Source organism: Leptonychotes weddellii, chromosome 8 (genome assembly GCF_054177405.1).
Source record: "Leptonychotes weddellii isolate Sample4059 chromosome 8, ASM5417740v2, whole genome shotgun sequence".
In the NCBI taxonomy this organism is placed as follows: Eukaryota; Metazoa; Chordata; class Mammalia; order Carnivora; family Phocidae; genus Leptonychotes; species Leptonychotes weddellii.
In genome coordinates this window covers 102,596,286-102,621,164 of record NC_138376.1, presented here as the reverse complement: position 1 = coordinate 102,621,164, position 24,879 = coordinate 102,596,286, and the positions used below count along the sequence as shown (strand labels likewise).

The window sequence follows — 24,879 nt, the reverse complement described above, 5'->3', positions numbered from 1 at the left end:
TGGCTCAGTCGTTAGGGGTCTGCCTTTGGCTCAGGTCATGATCCCAGCATCCTGGGATCCAGCCCCACATCAGGCTCCCTGCTCCGCAGGAAAGCCTCCAAGACTACATCGTTAATAATCCAAGTATACCTAACATTTTATTACTAAAAGCTTGCCTTATTTGGCCAGTTTACACATTCTAAATGCTGAAAATATACTATATGACCAAACATTGGAGAGTCTTTTAACATAATGCATGTTTTCATTTTCCTTAAAAACTACTGCCTAGTTATTACTGAATATTAATTAAAGAAAGGGAGATATACTGTTTTTTACTGGCAAACAATTTGTATTCTTATCTAATTTAAGACAAAAGCTTTGGCATGGAAATATTATCCTCCTTCTATAGAAAGAGCTTAAGGCTCAGAGAGGTTAAGTAACTTGTCCAAGGTAACACAGCTAATAAGTGTGTTCCTTCTGACACACAATTCCTGTTCTTCCCACATGGCCACGTGACTATTAACATTAATGCTAAGAATTAGGAAAATCTGAGGCTTAATATTTAGAAAAATGTTTCTTGGGGCGCCTGGGTGGCTCAGTCGTTAAGCATCTGCCTTCAGCTCAGGTCATGATCCCAGGGTCCTGGGATCGAGCCCCGCATCGGGCTCCTGCTTGGCGGGAAGCCTGCTTCTCCCTCTCCCACTCCCCCTGCTTGTGTTCCCTCTCTCGCTGTGTCTCTCTCTGTCAAATAAATAAATAAAATCTTTAAAAAAAAAAAAACTCCAAAAAAAAAAAAATGTTTCTGGTTGAGATTAGATCTAAATTATTAAATACTGATTGTACATAGGTAAAGTTGCCCATGTTACATGAATATTTGAGAAGAGAACAATAGCCAGTGAGCTAAAAATGTTTTTTACAAATGAAATGTTTAAAAAATAAATAAAAACTAGAATATTTTATGATGTGATGACTATGAAATTTAAATACTAGGATCCATAAATAAGGTTTTATTGGAACCTGATGAATCTCATCCATTTATGCATTGCCTATGCCTGTTTTTGAGTTATTGGTGACATAGCTGAGTAGGTGAGACAGACATGGTATGCTCTATAAAGGCTAAAATATTTATTATCTGTCCCTTTATAGAAAAAGACCCTGAGTTAGAATTAAGAGAAGCTAAATTCTTGCAACATATTTTAAGTATAAAATGTATATTTTAAGTGTGGAATTGAAAAACATTTTGAGCTAAAATTATAGAAAAACATAAATAATGTGTATAATGGAGTATTCTTCATTCACTGGCCATATATTTTAATTTAATTAGATATAGCAAGATCCAGCCAAACTGCCTATCCTAACTGCTCTCTTATAATGCACATTTCCAACAGGTAAGGATGTCTTCTTATTAATCTTAAAATTGGGTGATTTCATGTTAGTGTTACAGTTTTGCTTTTATTTTTTGATTTTGATAATATATTAACTTTTGATTTAGAAAAAAATTTTTTATGGGGCACCTGGGTGGCTCATTTGGTTGAGGGTCCGGCTTTTGGTTTAGGCCCAGGTCACGATCTCAGGGTCCTGGGACTGAGTCCCACGTCCGGCTCCATGCTTAACGGGGAGTCTTTTTGAGGATTCTTTCTCTCCCTCTCCTTTTGCCCCTCCCCAGCCTCTCTCTCTCTCTAATAAATAAATAACTCTTTTAAAAAGAAGGTTTGTTTATACTTTTATATATTTTGTGTATATGAATGTAGTAATTATAGTTCAAAGTATTTTAAGGGTTAATATTAATTTATAATTTTAAATGTATAGCTTTCACACTGATAATTCTTTAAATGATGGAATTTTAAATGTTTATGTTATACTTTAGGCACTTTAACTGGATTATTTATTGAAGTCCATAAAATCACGAATATCTTCTTGCCATGTTAAGAATTTAAATTAAGACAGTCTGTAGGTTATGGAGATGACTGAGTCTGTATGTATGTACAATCTGCTTCACCTGCTCTTATTGATAGGACTGCTGTGCTGAATTAGCCACTTAGATGATATGTAGTTAGAAAGACAATAGCTGCATCTGTTGGTGCGACATTATAAAAAAATGTAAGAAAAAACAGTACTGGTCTAAGGAATCTCAGATTAGAATAGTAGTTGGTAAGAAAAAAAACATAGTCAACTGTTATCTATAAACAACAAAAAGTCATGTTTATTTCTCCTTTTTCTTTACAAGTACTTAACACAGGAAGTGCAAACAGAAATAGCAACAGAAAGCAAACCAGAAGGGCAATACCACACACCCAAACACATGCAGTGTACCATCATCTCTCATACTTGTTGCGGAAGAGGGGGTGTTGCAACTCAGCAACCAGTCTGCAGTGTTTAAAACAGTCATGTTGTCCCCTGAGAACAGGAACAGTATAAGGGTTCATTGTCCGAATGCCTGCTCAGTGTACATGAATAGTCTTCAATGCTTGCACTGGTTCCTGACCTTTTAGCCAAAATCGTAACTGCAATGTATGACTTTTATACTTTATCAGGTCTGTTTTAGTTCAGTTAAATACATACACATGATGATTAGTGAACTCCAAGGTTTGATTCCAGAGTTTTTAAAAATCTTATTATATGTACCCGTTAAGGTTTAAATATAAATGTTCTTACACCAGAAATCATCACTAAACAATCTGATAAATTTGCAATCCTATAATTAATTAGCTAAAATTATAGATGCAAGTTTAGAGACAAATAAACATTATAAACAAGGAAATGTTAATCTACAATGGGTTTGGTGTAAAACACTATTAAATACAGGCAAATTGCAATGCACACAACTTTACAAAAAAATTTTAGACTGCACAGTTATTTTAAATTAAATGGGAAGAGGTGTATCAATTTCATAAATACTGAAAATTTAAAAGAAAATATGATGTGGCAAATGCTGTTATCTAATAATATAATTAGTTTATAAATTAAAACTAATTTCATATAATTTTTCTCTTATTGACTAAAACAGATCTATAAAACTTCAAAATGATGGAGAATAACTTAAAAAGTAGCTTACACATAATGTGTATATATTTGACATCTGTCTACATATTCTGATGTAAAAATTGACCATATATTTTGATGGCTGAGCGCTTTTTATAAAATTAGTAGGGCAGGATATCTGAAATAACTGTTATTATGCTGTGGCATAATTATAGGCTAATCAAATGAGAAAGTATCTGAAAAAAATTTAATTCCCAATTTAAATACATCAGGTATTAATCTCTTTGAAAAGAAAGTGCAGCAGACATAAATATTTTTCTATTCTCAAACCTCTTTTAAGAAAAAAAAGAAAAATTTGGGATAGCCTTTCTCCTGCAATTCAAAATAAAACCAAAAACTAGTATACTAGTATAATTTCTTTTCTGTCTCTCTCTCTCTCTCTCTCTGACAAGATCAGAGTGCAAATCTTTTTGGCCACATTTTCTACTTTTTTTTTTTTTTTTTTTTTGGAATACTTACAAGGGCAAATACAAAAAGGGAGCTTTGCTAAAAGCCTTCAAAAGGTTGTTCAGGGATATCTATTCTTTCTGAATTTTTCCAGCTACAGAGGAGGTGCAAAAGTTTCAAGAAAATCAACAGAATAACAGACAGTCTATTGGCCATATATTCCCTGCATATAATGCTGATTATGTTATTACTGATAAGGATTTATTTATTAGCAGATCCCTAGCATGTGAAATTATAGCAAACATTGAAATGTGCTTCTGGGTGTCTCTGGGGTGGTACACTTACCTCCTGTGCCATTTGTGGTGACAGATGTGCTGCTGAGATTAGCCTTCTCCAGTTTGGAGCTACCAGGAGTATCACCACTTCCAACAAGAGGATGAGGACTTGCGAGGTCCTGCATTTCCATAGACCTGATAGAGCAGGAAGCAGCAGAGCAAAAGCTGAAATCTCAGCAATGACTTCTTAATAAACTACATATATTATTCTACTGAGCACACATGTGATCTCACAATAAGAAGTGAGACTAATAGCTAAGACTTCTTTGTTAACCAGCTGAACATGACGGTCCATTAAAAATTAGTAAATAAATAAAGCTTCCATGGTAGTCTAGCCTCATAACATATTTGTAATCCTACAACTATTCTGTATAATAAAGTACAGAAGAAAGACTCTGTCATCTTAGCTGTTTAAGTTGATAGGGATTCCTTCCCTCCTACACTGACCATCTCAGTTATAAACGTGTAGAAATGTTGGAAATATTCAACTCCTAAAATGTGAGGTATTCAGCCACCAGTGACAAAGAAATCAATAGCTAGAAATAAAGTATAAACTCAAAGTCAGAACAGAAACTTCTAGCTGACCTTGTGGATCCAGGGCTGAAAACTGAGCTGAAGGACTGAGGGCTAGAGTTGTTACACCTTTAGTATCTACTTAGGAATAGACAGGTTGACTTAAGTCTGTTTCAGGGAATGTGCTGGAATTGAGCCCCTAAATAAAACTGAGACTCTTGAAAGGCTGACGCTCTTTGGAAACAGAAACTAAGAAAGCAGGATTTCACAGTAGTCCAAAGAAGGCATACATGCTTCAATGAAAGAAGAGAAACATAAGAGATCAACAAAAATCAAGAGAGCTTATCACCAACAAGCTACCCCGTAAAAATACTGAAGGAAGACCTTCTGTTCAAAGGAAGGATACCAGATAAAAACCCAGAGCTACAGGGAGGAATGAAGAGTGACAGAAATGTAAATGTATAGGTAAATACAAAGGTTATCTTTTGTTTTTCTTTTAATTCATGAAAGACAGCCAACTGAAGCCAAAAAAGAAAAAAAGTGATCTATAATATGGTATAGGAGTAAAATATATGTCAGTAGCACAAAGAGAGTGGGACAAAATTATATTCTTTTAAGGTTCTTTCATTTGACATGAGGTGTTATGATATACTTGGAAAAGACATTTAGGATACATCAAGTAACACCTAACATTAAATATTAATAAGAAAAAATATTAACAGATATATATAACAAAAATTCAATGGAAAAATTAAAATAAAACATTTAAAAAATTTGATTAACCCCAAAGACCAGGAAAAGAGAAAGGAAGAAAGAACGTATGTGAAAAATAGAAAACACGTAGCAAGATAGCACACTCAAACCTAACCATATCAATGATTACGCTAAATATCAATGGACTAAACACTCCAATGAAGAGCCAAAGATTGTCAGATTGGATTAAACAACCACAGCCCAACTATTAGGGATCTACAAGAAAAGTATTTTAAATACAGACACACTGTGATACTATGGTATATTGCCCAGAAGAATTCATTCCTATAGCTGCTGTAGTGTTACCAACTGACAGTTCTCAACTAAATTTCTCTCCAAGACTTGCCCTCAAATAAAGAGTCATTTTGACCTAAACCACACCCTTTCTGGGGTAGCCCTCATCTACTGACTGACCATGAAGGGGTATAAAGGTATTACCCTCACCCTGAAAGTCACTTGAGTCTAGAGTCACCATAAGATCAGCTGAGACCTTTGTTGCAGTTGCACTGACGATCAAAATCTCTCAGTCTAATCATGCTTCCATCATTCCACCAAAAATAATACCACTGAAAGCACACTCCAATAAACTCCTGGCACATAAATCTCCATGTTAAGAGTCTGCTTTCTGGGAACTTGAGCAGTGATAAGGCACAACTAGGTTCAGAGTAAAGAATGGAAAACAATGTAACATGTAAATAATAAACATAAGATAAATGTTTGGGCTATCATAATATCATAAAATGGTCCTCAAAATGAAGAGTATTACCAGATACAAAGAGATGAATTAAGAAAATGAAAGAAATGATAAATTCCTCACAACCCTAGATGTGCATGTACCTACTAGCCCGAGCTTCAAAATATATAAAGCAAAAACTAACAGAATTAAGGGAAGAAACTGACTAGCAGTCCATGGTCATACTTGGAGTTTTTACAACATTCCTTCCCCAATAACCAATTGCAAAAGTAGACACTGTCACCAACATGCTGTAGTTGACAGTTATAGTATACTAATACCCAATAATTATAGAATACACATTATTTTCAAGTGCACATGGAATGTCTACCAGGATGACTGTCAGGTTGGGCATAAAATAAGTATCATTAGATTTTAAATTAAACCTTACAGAGTATAGTATCTGGCCATAATTAATTAAATTAGAAAGCAATGGTAGTACAATACATGAAATAATCATTAAAACTTGAAAATTAAACACCACAATTCTAAGTAACCTATGAGTCAAAGAAGAAATCACCAATGAATTTAGAAAATGCTTAGGACAAAATTCTAATGAAAACACATCAAATCACCCCACATGTAGTCAACTGATCTTTGACAAAGTAGCAAAGACAATACAGTGGAGCAAATGCAGTTTCTCTAACAAACGGTGCTGGAAAAACTAGACATCCACAAACACACAAAAAATGAGTCTAGACACAGACCCTATACCCTTCACAAAAACTAATTCAAAACTCACCATAGACCAACATATAAAATGCAAAGTTATAAGTTTTGAATACAACACCAAAGATAGAATCCATGAAAAATAAATACTGGTAAGCTGAGCTTCATTAAAATTAAAAACTTCTCTTCAAAAGTCAATGTCAAGGGCATTCAAAGACAAACCACAGACTGGAAGAAAATATCTGCAACAGACACATCTGATAAAGGACTGTTATCCAAAATATATAAAGAACTCTTAAAACTCAACAATAAGAGAAAAACAACCTGCTTAAAAAAGGGCCAAACACTTCAACGAACACCTCACCAAAGAAGAGATATAGATGGCAAATAAGCATATAAAAAGATAGTCCACATCACATGTTATCAAGGAAATGCAAGTCAAAACAATAAAATAACACTTCACTATTTACTAGAATGACCAAAGTCTGGAATACTGACAACATCAAATTCTGGCAAGGATATGGAGCAACAGGAACTCCCATACATTGCTGGTGGGAATGCAAAATGGTATAGTCACTTTGGAAGACAGTTTGGCAGTTGCTTATAAAACTAAACATACTCTTACCATATGATCCAGCAGTCACGCTCCTTGATATTTATGTAAAGGAGTTGAAAATATATGTCCACACAAAAATCTGCACACAGATGTGTAGAGTAGCTTCATTCATAATTGCCAAAACTTGGAAGCAAACAAGATGTTTTTCACTAGGTGAATGGATAAATTCTAATATAGAGAGTCAATGGGCCATTATTCAGTGTTAAAAGGAAACAAGCTTTCCAGCCATGAAAAGACATGAAGGAATCTTCACTGCATATTACTAAGTGAATAGCCAATCTGAAAAGCCATACATACACTATGATTCCAATTACATGATATTCTAGAAAAACAAAACTATCTTGCTGGCGTAGAGATGAGGGAGGGATAAATAGGAGTACAGAAAATTTTTAGGACAGTGAACATATTCTGTATGATCTTGTAATAAAAGATATATGTCATTATACACTGTCCAAACCCACTGCATATACAATACCAAGAGTTAACCCTAAAGTAAACTATGGACTTCCAGATATGATGACAAGTCAGTGTAGGTTCATCCTTGGTAACAGATTCACCATTCTGGTGAGTAATAACAATGGAGGAGGCTATACATGTATTGGAACAGAGGGTTTATGGGAAATCTCTGTACCTTCCTCTCAGCTGTGTTATGAACTTTAACTGATCAAAATATAAAGTCCTTAAAACAAAACAAAGACTGCATATCAATATTTGTGATATGCAAATGAAGCAATGGCTAATGAGAAATTTATATCTTTAAAAGATTATATTAGAAAAGGAGATGGGTTTAAAATCTGTGATCTAAATTTCTACCCTAATAAACTAAAAAAAAGCAAATTAAACCCAAAGTAAATAAAAGGAAGGAAACAATAAAGAGCATAAATCATTGAGAGAGAAAAATCTATGAATAATAGAGAATATTTAAAATCCAGAAGATGATCATTAGAGATACTAAAAATATTTAAAAAGATAATAAGGAAATATTATGAACAACCTTATGTCAAAGCATTCACTAATTTAGATAAAATCAGCAGGATTCTTAAAAGATACTACCTATAAAACCAACTGAATAAAAAATAGGAAATCCAAATAGTCCTATATCAATTAAAGAAATTGAATTCATAATTAACACCCCCCCCAAAAAAAACCCACAAAAAACAAACAAACAAAAAACCCAATTCCAGGACCATATAGTTTTCTTAGTGAATTCTAATAAATAAGGAAAAATAACAGTCTTTTATAAATTCTTTCAAAAAAATAGGAGGGAACACATTTCACTCCATTTTATGAGAAAAGGATTACTCTCATCTAAAATCTGACAAAAGACAATTTAAAAAGAATTATGGATCTATATTTCTCATGCACATAGATGAAAAAATTTAACAAAATATTATCAAGTGAAATGCACCAATAAAATAGCTACTATATCATGACTAAGTGTGCTTTATCCCAAGAAAGCAAAGTTTATTAAACATCTGAAAATCAAACAATGCAATTCAGTATATTAACAGAATATTATTTCAATGAGTACAAAAAAGCATTTAACAATATTCATCATCCATTCATGATAGAAACTCTTAGTAAACTAGAAAAGAAATATTTCCCTCACATCTGATAAAGGACATTCTTGAAAAATCTATAGCTTAAATCATATTTAATGATGAAATATTGAATTATTTCTCCCTAAGATCAGAACTAAGGCAAGGATATCTGTTTTTCCCATTTTCATATATTTTACTGGTAATCTTAGCCAGTAAAAGAGGACAAAAATAAATAAATACAAGGGGTAAAGTTTAGAAAGAAAAAATTCTGTTAATTCACAGATAACATAATTATTTATGTAGAAAAAACTGAGAAATCCATAAAAACAAAACAACAAAAAATACTAGAATGAATGAGTGAATTTACCAAGTTACAGGTACAAGGGCCTTGCCAGTAGTAAATCAAAACATGAACCAAAAATATCTGAAACTTAAGTCAATACTGCTCCAATTCAAATACTGAAATATCAAAATGATGGCTGTTCAGGAATTGGTAGTTCCCCTCCTGCTCAACTCTTAAGAGGAATCTGAATGCTCAGACCTTACCTTAAGTGCCAGCCAGAGCCAAGGATTTAGACTCTTCAGGAAATAAACATGACAAAAAAATAGTATCCTTCAGGCTCTACTGAGTTTTTGTTTATGTTCAGAATACCATAAATATTTTGAATACCATATGTATCTTGAGTCCTAACAAGAAGCAGGAAAATGTGAACTCTAGTAAAGAGAAAACACAGTAAACAGAAGCAGACCTGTATATGACCCAGGTTTTAGAATTATCAGACTAGGATTTAAAAATTATTGTGAATATATGAAATAATTTACAGGAAAAGATGCATACCCACGCAAGATGTGTGTGTGTGTGTATCACACATATACATATATATACATATGTGTCGTATATATTTATACACATATAATACACATATATAATACATATGTATATATGTACATATAGTTATACATACATCTAATACATATATGTATATAATGTGTATATGTAATACATAGATATGTATATATCTATGTATTGCATATAGAAAAGAAACAAAAACTCTAAAAAAATGAAAACTCTAGAACAAAAATTACAATATATTAAATAAAAATATTCTTTGGATAGATTTAACAGAAGATTAGACACTGCAAAAGCAAGAATCAGCAAATCTGAAGCTGGGCCATTAGAAATTACCTAAACTGGAACAGCAATACAAAAATGGAGGGGCAGGGGAATTAAATTGAGTATAAGTAACTTGTGTAATATTATTAGGAAGCAAGAGAGTGAGACAGAATAATCCTGAAATAAGTAATGGCCAAAATTTTTCCAAATGTGATGAAACACCAACCCACAGGTCGTTTAAATATGATGGACAACAAATGAGAAAAGGGAAAAGAAAACCATACCTACACACATTGTAGCCAAATTCTGAAAATAACATAAGTAGAAAGCTTTACAGCAACCAGAATAAAAAAATAGGGAAATAGTATTCCCCAAAAAACTATTATCTGTAGCACACTCCTGGTAACAAGCTTAATTATAGTAAGTAATGAATGTTTATGACTTTATTATCTCCTACTGGACCCACCCAATATATTTTTAATGTAATTGATCAAATTAATTAATGATTTCTTATTATACGCAAAGCACTGTCACAGTTGTTAGGATTGCTGAGTGAAAAAAACATGGCCCTACCCTCCAGGAGTTTAAGATCCAAACGAGAAAGCAGATCTTGTGCAAGGAAATTAAAGTACATTAAATGTCCACTGAATGGAACAGACAGAAGTCTGCGTGAACTCAGAGGACAGCAAATTTTCTCAGAAACTATTAGCTGGGTTTTGATGATTTCAAAGGGATTCTGGGGGAGTCACTGGTCAGTGATACTGCTGAAGCTGCAAGGTAATATATGGGCTCAGCCAATTTAGACCACATGCAAGGTGAAGAAGCAAGGCAAATTAGTCAGGAATGAAAAGATGGAGCATACACTGAAGAGAGGAGTAAAACTATGCTGCTCCTGAAAAACAAAACAAAAATAGCCTTGGTTTTTTACATTCCAGTTTCCAGGAAACCAAATGCAATGATCTGAATCTTTACAGTAAGTCCCCTTTGCTTGAATTCCCTTCAGTAGGTTGATATTTCTTAAAACTAAAAGAGCCTTCTGAGAACAGATGTGCATTATTACCACAAACTATACAGCAAGAATATTCCTATAGTTCCTTCTGCATGTTCTGTAATTAATTGAATTCTGAAACTTTAGATTATTTTTAAGTCTACTTTATACAAAATAGAATATACAAGATGTAAAATTTACCATAGACTTCAAGAGCAGAAAATGATTAATGGTACCAGTTTTTACTGAGTACATATAGTATGACACATGCTATGCCTGGTACGTCATATATATTCTCTCCTTTCATCTTTACAGTAACACATTTATATGCATATTACTTCCCGTATTTTATAGGTGAAGGAATTGAGGCGTACGCAGGATGCACAACATGCCCAAGACCATGTAGGTAGAAAGTAGCAGCCCCAGAATTTGAACTCGCGTCTATCTGATGGCAGAGACCAAGTTCTTTCTGTCACACATTGTATGTTTCCCATTTTTTAAGTGACTTTAATTCTGTCACACTGTGAAACCACAATCAGGAATGCAGAATACTGCAGTAAAACATTTTGAAGAGTTTTCAAAAATCACTGAAGTCAATATAAGCAAATGCTCTGCCAAATCTATACTAGTTATCATCATATTTAAAAGTGACCCTCTTTTCCACCCAAGATGCCTGTTTCAACCCCTTTTTAGTCATAAGGCCATGTGAGTACTAGCATCAGTCTGGACAATATAAAAAATGAACTTACCCATCAACACAAAAACTCATTTTAAAAATAAAGAATTGCAGGTTACATGCAACTAGTTTCTTGGTTCTTTTCTAAAATTCTTCTGTAGCATAGACAGAATTTATTTCTAACAGACTGAAATATCCTCTTGAAACCCAAGGAAAAGCAAGCTTTCTATCTGTGTATTTCAGCGTCTGCTCTAACTCAGAAACCATAATTCCTTCTGCATAGACGCTGGTAATGGGTCACAGCCTTTGCACATACAGGCTGAAATTCCATCAATCCTCCATGACCCAAGAAATGCGAAAGCATCCAGTACTTTCCAGCTTTTTCCATACCAGCTTTTTCTTTGCAGAAAGTGGACAGCCTGTGTGTATGGCTCTATGTCTCATGCTGTCAGAGTGAATCTTCACTGTAGCCACCAGGAGTCTAAGGAAAGGCTTTGCTTTGTTTAGCACTTCCTTTTCTAATATAAGTCTTAATTCCCCTTAGCTGCAAAGTAGGAATAATAACATTAGTCTCCACTTTAATAATGAGTCTCAGCTCCATTAAGGCAGGAATTCTTATCTTATTCACCGTTTTTCTTCGCTACACTTAGAATTGTGCAGGCTACTTGCTGAGTGCTAATGAATGAAAAATAAAATAGGAAAAATGTAGATGAAGTGATCTGAGGTACCTGGAGTCAAATGTAGTCTAGTTCAGAGAACACTGCTTGAACATCTACCATGTTCTAGAGACAGTTCTAGGAATACTTAAAATATCTCCAGAGACCTTGCAGGCTAGTGGAGAGCAAGAGAACAAACAGGTGGAGGGAAACAGGGATCAGTTCTCTGACGTGAATGTGTGTGGAAGTTTTCATATCTGTATGTGCAGTGTTAGATCTTCCAAATGAGTAAGAGGTTGTGTGTGTGTGTGTGTGAGTGTGTGCACACACCCATGTGTTGGGGGCGAGGAGAACGATGCTCTGCCTGTGTACAGAAAGCCACTGTGGAAGAAAAAAGAAAATAAAGCGACTTGGTCAACTTAGATCAGATGAAAGTCATGGCATGTCACTACTGAGTACCGGTTTCCACTATCTGGAAAAAGCCCATCAGGTAACAATGCCAGGCCATCTTTTATTTTTATTTTTATTTTTATTTTTTTAAAGATTTTATTTATTTATTTGAGAGAGAGAGAGAGCACAAGAGGGGGGAGCGGAAGAGGGAGAAGCAGACTCCCTGCCAAGCAGGGAGCCCGATGCGGGACTCGATCCCGGGACTCCAGGATCATGACCTGAGCCAAAGGCAGTCGCTTAACCAACTGAGCCACCCAGGCGCCCAATACCAGGCCATCTTAAACCAACACATTTCAGTTTCAAATCCAAGAAACCCTTGTCATAGCTGCAAATCTAAGCCAGTTTCTCCTTGTGCAGTAAGGCTGGGGAGGTGCGGATCCTCTCCAGTGGATGTAGATCCATTGTGTCACCGATCAGGGGAACAGACAGTTTCGAAAGGAGACCCTCATTAACCCATTTTACTAGATATGGTCAGAACTGGGTGCCACCGGAAAGAAGCAGAAATGGAGGAGGAAGAAGACCCCTAGCAACAAGTATCAAGAAAATGGACCATGCATAATGGGAGCTGTTCTTGCAATTTGCCAGTGACCTCATGCCTGTCCCTGGGGCCAGCATGAATGCTTGCAGTACAAGTGACCTGTCTGCCAGGGTGACCTCAGGCCCTGGAGTAACAGCAAATAAAGCAATGAACAGACTGTTCTCTGGACACTTCTACAGTCTTTCCTTTCCAGGGCTTGCAGCTCTACACTGGAGATCTGCAACTCTGGCCCTTTCTTCACTATGATCCTAACAAATTATCCAGATAAAACATGGTTTCCCCACCAAAGAAATGCGAGTAAATATTTTTAAAAAACAGAAGCATATTTCTAAATGCCAGTTTTCAAAGCCCTGCCCCCACTTAATCTGTAAACAAAGAAAAAAAATTGAATGAATTTCCCAAGCATTATTTGAATGGTACAGGACTCAAGTTTCTGTTAGATCAGTTACAAACCATGGTTAATGAAGCAGGAAATTATTTCCCTCCAGTAAGTAGTAAAGCTGAAGGCCACAATCAAAACAGCTATGGCCATCAATTATAACCAGAAACACACGGACTCTTTTTCTGAGAAAAACTCTACCAGTAAGGATCAAACTGGATGAATAAATGTATAAAATAAAGATGACCCCCCCCCCGGAAAAAGGTGGTCCCCTACTAAAATGATGGAATTTCAATGTCCTCAAATGCAAAAATACCATTTTATGCTCGAGGCTGTGAATGCAGTCTTAAGAGCCTACATGGTAGACTCAGACCTGGGTTTTAAACCCTGTCTCTCCCATTTACCAGTCATTGGACCTTAGGCTCAAAAAGGAAGATAATAATATCCACTGGAGGGCTGCTGTGCGAATTAAATAAGATCACACACACACACATACACACACACTGCACAGAGTTTGGCATACAGTAGCTCTTAATAAATGTTTGCTAATCCTACAGTCAGTTCCACAACACTGTCAATAAATGCCTGATTTGTCTGTTTGAAAACTTGTGTTCACAAGAAAATTGTTTTCTTAAGAGGCAGCCCATTTCATTTTCAGATCATTCTTACTATTAGAAAGTTTCCCATACATAGTTTCCATGGACCTGTGGTCTCAGAAGAAACTGAACCCACTGACATGGGTCAAGTCAAAACCTCCTTCCCCATAATAACTGCCCTTCAAACTCCAAAGAGGGCTGCCCTGACCCAGAGCCTCTACAGGTACAAAATACAGCAGAGACCATACAACTCTCACTGTGGACCCATCAGCACAGCCTGAAGAGTACATCAGCTCTGCTACCAGACACTTCAAAGTACTAATACATGATGAAACCCAACTAACGAAACCCTTAAGCCTTTGCCCCATGTTAGGATTTACAGTCCTGTTTTCTCTCAGTCGCTACACATGCAGTTGGCATTTGGAACCCAAGTAAACAGCTTTTCATGTGTTCCTCCTAAATGCCATCTTGTTGGAGCAAGTCCATTGTTTCAGCTTGTCCCGCTACATTCTGATTCTGCTGTTCAACCTACTTTTCCCCTGTGCTATGAGACAATAAATTTTCTTAGGTTGCCTTCGATACCGAATCACAGTAAAAATGCTGAAAGGGCCAATGTCAAACAGATCTTGAAGAGGACACTAGGTGTATCTCCAGGTTTATACAAACTCCTCAGGAATAATTATTGAGCTACTAGTAGTGCTCATGTTCAGTCTGTATTTTTCTATCATTCCCCCACCCTCATAAATATATGGAGAGCCTCTGACACACCCCTTGCTGAATTCCATATGTACTTTGTATAACACATGTCTTTGTTCCTCTTTTCTGGTACTGCTGTCGTAAAGACTGAGGTTATTCTGTCTGCCTTCTGCTTAGAGAACTTAGATTAGATCCTCGTGACCACAGCCCTCTTTCTAATTATTTACATTTAATTATCTAAGAATGTAATTTTAGAATCAACAATTCACAAGAATTTTGCTGTCTGTAGTTTATGTCATATATGGAAACAATGAAAATGATTTCTCATAAGCAATATGATGATAAAATACACATAAGGTGTGCACTGTATCAGATAAAAATATGGCTTGGGAATCAGAAACATGAGTATAAGTCTATGATCTACTACCTAGAAAAAGTTAATGGGTGTATGTGTAGATGGTTTTCTGAATATCTTCTCAGGTTTACAAGACTCTCTAAATAACACCAAAAGCCTTCCATAGACAGGCATTCTGTACTAGCTTCCCTTTTACGCCAAGACATTCTGTATCTTTATGAGATTACTCAACCCATTCACTTTGAACGCAAGGAAGTTAGCACCTGCCACGAGGGATCAGAATGTGAAATATGATGAGGGAGCCCTGTGATAAGTGCCTGACCTTAGCAAACAAAAATAAAACCCCTAAGAAAAAGAAGAAAATGCAGCAATATACAAACCAAAGTATAGTGTGGCTCTAAACAGAAGCAATTAAAGTTCTAGTCCATAGTAAACAGTAGCTGAGTGTGTGATTCAAGGAACAGGAATGCCAGGAGGCGTCAGGGAACTCCCTCACTGCACCATCCTTATGACACTATAACATGATAGTCCCCGTTAAAAAAAAAAAAAAAAAAAAAAAAGCCAACCAGCCATCTTAGTGATAGGAACCTGGGGCCCATTTCTCATCTGACATAATACTTCACGGAGCAGGTCCAAAAACAATGCAGGGCCCTTGAAATCAGCAGGAGCTCAGCACTACGATCCATGCCAAAGAGCAAGATGAGAAATGGGGCTGGTATATAAATATTCATTGGAAAGTTACGGCCAACCTCCCTGCGCTGTGTGTTTAGTGCAACTCAAAACTGCTCCACCTGGTCCCTTCTGGCTCCCTCATGTCTACCAGGGGCTGGCAGCTGGAAAGCAGGCTGAGCCTTAGAGATCTTTTAATTTGTAAAGCACAGAGGGGCAGGCAAGAGGGATGACAATGCATATGCTAGGTTTCAATTACAGGCTGTCTTTTTCCCAGGTGGAAAACAACACTGACGGCAGAGAATTCAATGTCTCATCTATTAAGGTCCCTCAGGAAATGTTTGGTCCTTTGCAAATGCTGGGGAAGCGGAATAATGCTCTTGACAAAAATCTTGGCAAAATATATCAAGCATATTGAATATTTTGTTGGGCTCACGTGCCATCTTTATTTTTTCCTCATTTTCCAAAGTAAAATCATTCTGTAACTTCTGCCTGGAAAAAATGGATGGCTGCCTCAAAGTTCAGAAATAAGTTGCTATTTAGCCTATAAAATGTAGGATGAGAGAGGCTTTGAGATCACTATCCCATGAATCTCACTGCCAAAAAGGTTTTTAAATATTGCATAAACTTAGATGTGTTCCAACCATTCACATTTAAGGGGAGCACACAATGTTCTAAATTTAAAGCACTTGCCCAGTTCCTAAAAGCTTGACAGAAATAAACTACGATGTAATTATTTCTTTACAATAAAAATGTCATAATGTCATTAATTTCTAGGACACTCACCTCAGTAGCCTGCTGTAATTTGTCAGTGATGGGGGGGAGGGTATGCCTCATATTCTACCTGCTATGAAGCAAGGTTTACCAAATACAAACAAATACACAGTGAAGGGTTAACTAGGGTCTACTTGGTTGTTTCTAAATGAGTACTTACTGTGCTCATAATTATAAATTGATATTGCCTATTTATTAGAGTAGATCTGTCAGTTCTGTTACTTGGATAAATTTCTGAGGTGGGTCACTTTATTTTTATTGTGTATTAAAAAGGGGGGGGGGAAGCAATTACATTTGTTTTTAACTCTCTCAATTTCACACTTGCCCCAGAGTAGCCTGGTTTCCCCATGGCAGTTAGACAGGGCTTTGCAATAACCACCTCAAACTTTTCAAAACCTTCTAATGCCACCCCACCCTTCATTGTTTTGTTTTGTTTTGTTTAAGATTTTAAAATTTATTTATTTGAGAGAGAGAGAGCAGAGGAAGGGGCAGAAGGAGAGAGAGAGAGAGAGAGAATCTCAAGGAGACTGCCATCTACCTGATTCTGACTGTTGATCCTCAAACATGCCCAACAGGCTCACAGAGCAGGGCCTCTGCACTTGGTATTTCCTTTACCTGGAACACAGTCCCCCCAGCCATCCTCCTTATCCTATTTCTCTGCTCAAACATTTCCTATTCAGAGAGGCTTTCCTGTTCTCCTTATAAAACAGAAAAACCACCCCCACCCAATAATTGCCTACTATCCCATTACGTTACTTTATTCTTCTTCAAGGCAATTACCTCCCCTGACACAGTATATATTAATTTATCTGTATTTTTTTAAGATTTTATTTACTAATTTGAGAGAGAGAGAGAGAACATGTACAGGGTGACAGGCAGAGGGAGAAGCAGACTCCCTGCTGAGCATGGAGCCCAACTCAGGGCTCGATCCCAGGAATCCGGGATCATAACCTGAGCCAAAGACAGGTGATTAACCGACTGAGCCACCCAGCCACTCCTATCTGTTAATTGTCTCTCCATTTAGAATGTATGCTCCATGAGAGCAGGGAGTTTTTGTTCATTGCTGTACCTACAGCGCTACAACTGTGTAGGGTACATAGGGATGGTTCAGTTAATCGTTGTGGAGTATGTGATTAAATTACCCACTAATTTCACCTGATGGAACAAGCTAATCCTAGTTACTTAGGTTTTATTGTACTGCTTAATATTACTAGTTTTCTGTGGCATAGTTTTACTGTTTTTTAGAAGCACGTATCTAACAATTAAAAAAATAAGATTCAAGTATAAAGAATTTGAGTTTGACAGAATCCCCATATTTTTTATCCTTAAATTTGAAGTACAGATAATTAATAACTACTTAATGGGTGCCTGGCATGCAAGAGGCATTACTTTCTAAAATTTTAATAAAAACATAGTTTTGCCTGAAATTAAACATTTTCTTGCATTCTTTGCAAAATACAAATTTTAGCTTAAGATCAAGTGTCTTGGTATGTTCAGGCTGCTATAACAAAATACTACAGGCTGGGGAGCTTATAAACAACAGAAATTTATTGCTCACAGTTCTGGAGGCTGGGAAGTCCAAGATCAAGATGCCAGCAGGGTTGAGTTCCCTGGGGAGGACTCTCTTCTTGGCTCATAGCTAGCGCTTTTCCACTGTGCCCTTTCATGGTAGAAGGGCCAGGGATCTCTCTGGAGCCTCTTTTATAAGGACACTAACCCCATTCATAAGGGCTCTACCCTCATGACTTAAGCACCTCTCAAAGGCACCACCTCCTAATACTATCATCTTTGGGCATTAGGATTTCAACATGTGCACTTAAGAGGGACACCAACATTGAGACCACAACACCAAGCACAGAGATAAAAAGTAAAGATATTCCATTTTCAGTCTCCAAATAAAACTTTTTTTAAAGATGGTTTTCTATTAGGTTTTTTTTTTTATTTAAAGATTTTATTCATTTATTTGAGAGAGAGAAAGCACGAGAAAGGGAGGGTCAGAAGGAGAAGCAGACTCTCCGCTGAGTGGGAAGCCCGATGCGGGCCTCGATCCTGTGACTCCAGGATCATGACCTGAACTAAAGGCAGATGTTTAACTGACTGAGCCACCCAGGCACCCCTCCAAATAAAACTTTTTGATGCCTCAGTGCAGTATAACATTTACAATCTCTCCTAAACATAAGCATTTCCCTAAAATGGAAATAACAACACTCTTTTCTTTAAATGATTTCTGAAACTCACCAAATTTGTGGTATTAAAAAAAAAAAACCAGCTTTCTTTTTCTCTCTCTGAAGTGATGAGAAATCTAGGACTTGACAAGTTAACAAAATTCATGGAACTGGCAGTGGAAGAGCCTGCATCAGAACCTGATTAGGAGCTACTGACTAGGCTTTGGGAAACATTTAACTGATGATCGAAAAAAAATCCCAAACATCCCTGCTACCATTTTTCCCATCTGGCTACTTTATTATCATTACTCTTCCTTTCAAAACCCAGAGTCTTCAAACTGGTGTCAGTGCTTCCTATCCCCTTGTCACTTCAGTTACCCTCTCTCCACTTCAACCAGCATCCAGAGTCTACCTGGTCATTAGCCTCACCTCCTCATTACCAATCCAATGGGCTTTTTGTGTTTTTTCCATCAACTCTCACTTGGACCTCCTCTTTGGCATTTCACAACGTTAATGACTTCTCAAACTTTCCTCCTCCTAGGGTTCCTTCATACTCGTAGAGGGGTCCTGTTGCCTGGTTATGGGTTCTCCATTTGCCGTTTCCTTTTACCTAAGAAAAAAATCTCCGTTTGTGTTCCGGTATCCATTTCTCACCAACAAAGTACAGTGCCTCAGGGAAAGCTAAATCCATGCTCAGCTCCAGGAGATGGCAGTCTAATTCTTCTCCCAAGTTAATGACTGTTTCAGGAATCCTAAATCAGGTAACCATATTTGTGCCGTCAAGAGTTCAGAAGAAGCCAAAGTAAAAGCCAGTGCATCACTGAAGTAGTGAACTAGGACGCATGAAAAAAAGACAGTCTGCAAACCAGGAGCCCCCAAACTAAAACATAAAGTGAGGTTGAGGGCTGTATTGTTACAAAGCAGCTTATCTAGTGAGAAAGCAGTGACTGTGTGTTCTTCACAGTGATCGGTTACAGTATTAGAATTCTCTTAAGTGACAGGGAATTGATCAGTGGTTACCTCATTTCAACCCTGGGAAACAGTTCAAGTATTGCTTATGATTTCCAGAGGCATAAACAAGAAATGACCCAGGTCAAGTCAGCCTTGCAAAATAAGCTAAATTAAGCTTTGTTGTATGAATAAACTGGTTTTGTCTACTCAGGGAATTTTCAAGGCTGGTCTCTGTTTGTTTTTGATTTTTACAGTGCCAAGGGGACACAAGGAGTACTTTAGCTGGAGACTTGTGGTAAGCTCCTCTTCACTCTTCTAGGAGAGCTTCCAGATGTGAACTGCTTCTTCAGCTGGACGTGAATGAGGGAGCAACATAGCCCTGATTTATACAACCCATCATTCTATCGCCAGAGGAGAAACAGACTTAGGGCAAATCCAAGACTGGATGGCAGAGCAAAATGAGACAAAGGAAACTGGTTTCTTGATGAAATTATTGAGCGCCTGGATCAACCACGCCCAGGGCCGTTTTACCTCTGGAATTCTAGTTATGGGATCCAATAAATTACCTTATTGTTTCAAGGTAGGTGAGTCAGCTTCTCTATTACCTGCACTTGAAACCATTTTCACTGATACAACTACCCTCTCCTGGTTTCTTGACGTCACGTCTGGCCATTAGATCTCAGTCTTCTTTGTGGGTCATTCTTGTGTACTCTTAACCCTTTTGATGTCCATAATCCTATAGCCTCTGCCCACATCTCATTTCACTCAGGTAAACCTACCCTTCTGGGAATTTCCACATGTATTTGTGTACATGTATTTGTGTCTTAAACAACTATTTTGTTGTTGTTGATCAATTCAAAAACCATCCCTCCTCAGCCCACATATCCCTTCTAAACACCAGATCTTATTTACAGTTCTATACTGGCATCTCCACAGGGAGACACAGACTCTCCTAATAGAATATGTCCACAGCTCAACTCATCATTTCCTTTACAACTACTTCAACTCTTACCTCGAACTATACTGTTGGACTGGTCCCTCAAATCAGAACCCTAGGTGATAGACTCAAGCCTTCGGTCTTTATAGAGTTCACCAAATACCCTCGGTGCTTCTGTCTAAATAGATACCAAGATATGTACTCCTTTTCATCCTAAACACTACTTAAATTAGGTTTTCATAATTCCTCACCTAAACTTTTTCTATAGGCTATACTTATCACACCGAATCTTAGCAGTTCACTCATTCTTTGGTGCATACCAAGTAGTATGTGTTCTATGACCATTCCTTCACTGATGAATGAACAAACAGCTGCTCAGTTTTTCTGTTTTTTTTTTTTCTCCAAATCATCCTCCAGACAATCATCAAATGGTTTTTCTCAAATACAAAATACAACTATGTTACTTCCCTTCTTAAGTACCCTTCCCACTGGCAAAAACAAAACAAAACAAAAATTTCCAGTGGCTTAAGTTCAAATATTTAGTAAATGTCTACTGCATGTCAGATTTTGGGCTAAGGACTTTGAAAGAGTGAGTTATGCTTTTCTTATTTTAAAAATCATATATAATTTAGGAAAGAGTCAGTAAATAGACCTTAGCCATGGCAAAACATAGGTATCCTCACACTACTCTGAATCCAAGAACCAGCATCTATTTTTACTCTGGTAGACTAGTTTCATACCATTTTTATGTTCCATCTATTTAGATCTGAACTAGAATTATCCTGAGTTAATTTCAACTTATATTGATGCATAAAAATTCCAGAAAATATGATTGACTAGTTGACACTGTCATGTACAGAAATTAGTACTTTTCAGAAGCTGCTCTAAAATTCAGAATTTAAATACTACATTTTATATAAATGAATATGGTGATTTGCTGGTTTTGTGATTCCACTTAAGAAATTAGTTCTAAAGTATCACATTCTTTAAAATTCAGAAATCACTCAAATTTGTTCGTATTTTCTTCAAAGTTTTTTTTTTTCTGAAGAAATATTATTTAAATTCCACCATCTGGCACATAATTTCATCCATTTATTTATTTGACAAATATTTGGGTGCCTAGGCTCTCAGTTTTCCTTTATGAACAAAATGGATACAAATTCTTAACTTTTGTGGAGCTCACATTCTGGAGTGGGGTAGGGGAGAAGAGTAAACATTCCCTTATATAGCAACTGCTATTTACTTTGAAATCTTTGCAATAGGTTATTTCACCTGTTTATGAGACTCTCTACCATGCAGTTAGAGCATCGGTGCTATAGAGCAGAAATACCTAAAGAGTCCAGAGGAGATGTGGCTTGGTCACAAAGGTAGAACTTCAGTAAAACAGATTATTAGCAGAATTCAGACAGATGGAGGCATGGGGACCTGGTATTCTGGCCAGAAGATAGAGTTGAGCCCTAGAACACAAGCTGACACGGGGAAGTGGGGAGAATAGGCTAACTAAAATGGAGAATGAATGTTGGAGAATAGAAAGGAGTTTGATTACTAGATTCACTAAGGCTGCTGAAGGCCAGGCACAGGAATCCGACAAAAGAGTTCCGTGATTGGGGCAGTCACTGCAGGAGATGAGTCTGGCTCACGCGCATTAGTGTGATATAGACAAGAGGGAGAACTTAAGCTGACATAGGCTGGTTTGGAAGCTAATGCAACAATTCAGGCAGGAAGTTAAATGATTTTTGACTAAAGTGGTGATAACAGGATTGAAAACGAGGTAAAAGACATTAAGAACATTTTGGCTGGGAAATTACAACTTGAGAATCAGACATTTAAATCCTACATTCATTTATTCATATGTATGGAGCACCACAATGTGAGTTTCTCACCTGGATCTAGCACCCAACATATTTATTGAGCACCTACTAAACATCCGCCATTGTACCCGTTAGTAGAGTCAATGGTGGTGGAACTACCACGGCCTCCCCACTCTGTGACGATGGTCACAGTCTAGGAAGGGAGATGGAGCGACGACACAGCGCAGGGCCGTGCTGTGGACATCGGCGGTAGAGATGAGGTGGGATTCACTTTCCGGGTTTTGTGTGAGTGCATACGCACATGCACACAGAGATAAAAGGCAGTGTCAAAACCGAGTTCTGAGATTATTCTCCCCCGTCAAAGTTAGAGAGAGATTCCAGAAGATGGGAGGACAGGTTGACTCAAAGGCATGGAGGTGGGAAATGGCATAGTGTGTTCAGGTACCTGCAAACAGTAAAGTATTCCTGCATCACAATGGTCAGGGGGCAGGTGGCAAAAAACACAGAGCTCCCTGAGGTCTAGGCTGAGGACTGAAGCGCAGTCTGCAGGCAGAGACGAGCAGCTGGGGAGCAGGAAGCAACGAGGCAGCATGGACAAAATCACATGGTACAGAGATATGTGAGGACCACATGGAAGCTGACTCTAGGAGGGGAAAACGAGTCAGGGAGGCAAGAGGGGAGCCTGCTGGCGTGCTGAGCTGGGAGATGAGTAGACACTAAACTAAAGAGCAGTACAGGGTGATGGACTGATGGTTATTTAAATGCCTGATTATCAAGTTGTAAACAAAAGAAGAAAACTTTAGTAGGAAGCTCAATTCTAGAACCTGGAAACGAATCAGACGCGAAGAGAGGGACATTTCACAAAGATAATGAAGGTTTTGAACTCAGTGGTTGGGAAAAGGACGGAACAAAACAGGAACAAAAGGAAGAGACTATTTGCAATGAAGAAGGAGTGATGTAAGACTTTGAGGGAAAGGAAAGACTTCCAAGTAGCAGGGCAGGACCCCCTGGCATTTGGGTTAAGCCAGGCAGATCATGGATTTCAGTTCGGCTCAATTACTCCATGCCCTTTAACTTCTGAAGTTTACTTGCTTTGTTTTCCCAATTAGCTTTTAGATTTGCCAAAAGGTATCTACTTCTTTTACCACATAATTACTGAATACTATACATGCCAGACACTGTCCCATGCTCTGATTAATAACAGGGATTATTTTGTGTTTAATGTTTAGCTTATGAGAAAATATATGGGCACATATATATATATTTTTTTTGTAGAGTTTTACACATATATACAAACTCTACAAAATATAAAATGGACCATCAATTAAATAACTGGAAACAACACAAATGTCCACCAAGAGGTGAGTGGACAGACAAGCTGCGGTACCAGCACCCAGGAGAATACTGCTCAGCAATACAAAGGAATGACCTGACCCATGGACAGATGCTCACGACATAGGGGAATCTGAAAATAATTATGAAAGGACATCTATGGTTGCCAGGAGATGGGAGGTGAGGGAGAAGGAGGATGGGAGAAAAAATAAATGAAGAGGCAGGACTAAACTTTTGGGCTGATGGATAAATTAATGATCTTGGCTGTGGTGATGGGTTCACTGGCATGTAATTATGTCAAAACATCAAACTGAACATTTTACATGTGCATGTTAAATGTACCTCAATAAAGCTGTTTTTGAAAAATAAAATAATAGGTATATTTGTGTGGTGGGTTATGAGTTGATTTTTCTTTTTTTCTTTTTTTTTTTTACATCTTAAACACAAATATAAAACCATATGACCAAAATTATAAATTAAAAATTATAAAAATTGCACTGGCCAGGTACTGAACTAATCCTAGTAATCAGGGAACTGCAACTTTAAACAACAGTGAAATATTGTATCAAGCCCATCAGTCTAGCAAAATTACAAAATCAGATGAGGTCAAATGTCAGCTAGAATGTGGTAAAGTGGGGAATTCTCATACTTTCGGTGGGAATATAAATTGGTACAGCTAATTTGGAAAGAAATATTGCAATATCTAGCAAAGTTGAAACTCTGTTTATACTAATGACTGCAAAGCCAGTTTTCAATTTTCCTGGATCCTAATAATTGGTGCCACCGTGAAGTATGAACACACATTTGTTGTGTGTATTCTGTGTGAGTGGTGAGATTTCAGACTTCCACGGTTTAGTTCGTCCCTCCTAGATTTCTCTCTGTAGTCTCTCTCCTTCCCCTTTCTCTGGTTGCTCTCCTTCCTGCCAGCCTCGCTGCAAACCCTCCAGTCATTCTACCTGCCCCAACACCCGCCGAAATCCCTTACCTCTTAACAGTGCCTTTTTCTTCCCCATCCCAACCCCCGCCCCCACCCCGTACCCCCTATTCCCCCATAAAAAAGGGCTGAGCAGGGATCAGAAGTGCCACGTGAAGAAGACAAATCTGTCCTCTGAAATGCGGACCTTTCAACAGCGCACAAGGTGGGTAGGGAAAAGCCATGGCATCAAGTGAACACAGAGGAAGGTATTGAAGCCTTTATAGGGCCAGCCAGCCATGGCAGGAAGC

General features: G+C 37.4%; 1 protein-coding gene across 9 annotated transcripts in view; it reads right to left on the bottom strand.

Moving 5' to 3' along the window:
• The window catches only part of EYA4 (EYA transcriptional coactivator and phosphatase 4), a 252,650-nt gene that overhangs the window by 66,812 nt on the left and 160,959 nt on the right, over window positions 1-24,879 (bottom strand). For 5 of the 9 annotated variants that reach the window (XM_081829033.1, XM_081829034.1, XM_081829036.1 and 2 more), the window contains exons 4-5: window positions 3,754-3,878; window positions 2,308-2,376 (exon numbers count right to left, since the gene is read on the bottom strand). In XM_081829033.1, coding sequence (XP_081685159.1) covers window positions 2,308-2,376; window positions 3,754-3,878 — 194 coding nt within the window. The remainder of the gene's footprint in view (window positions 1-2,307; window positions 2,377-3,753; window positions 3,879-24,879) is intronic. The other 4 variants (XM_081829040.1, XM_081829038.1, XM_081829037.1 and 1 more) reach the window with 1 other exon arrangement.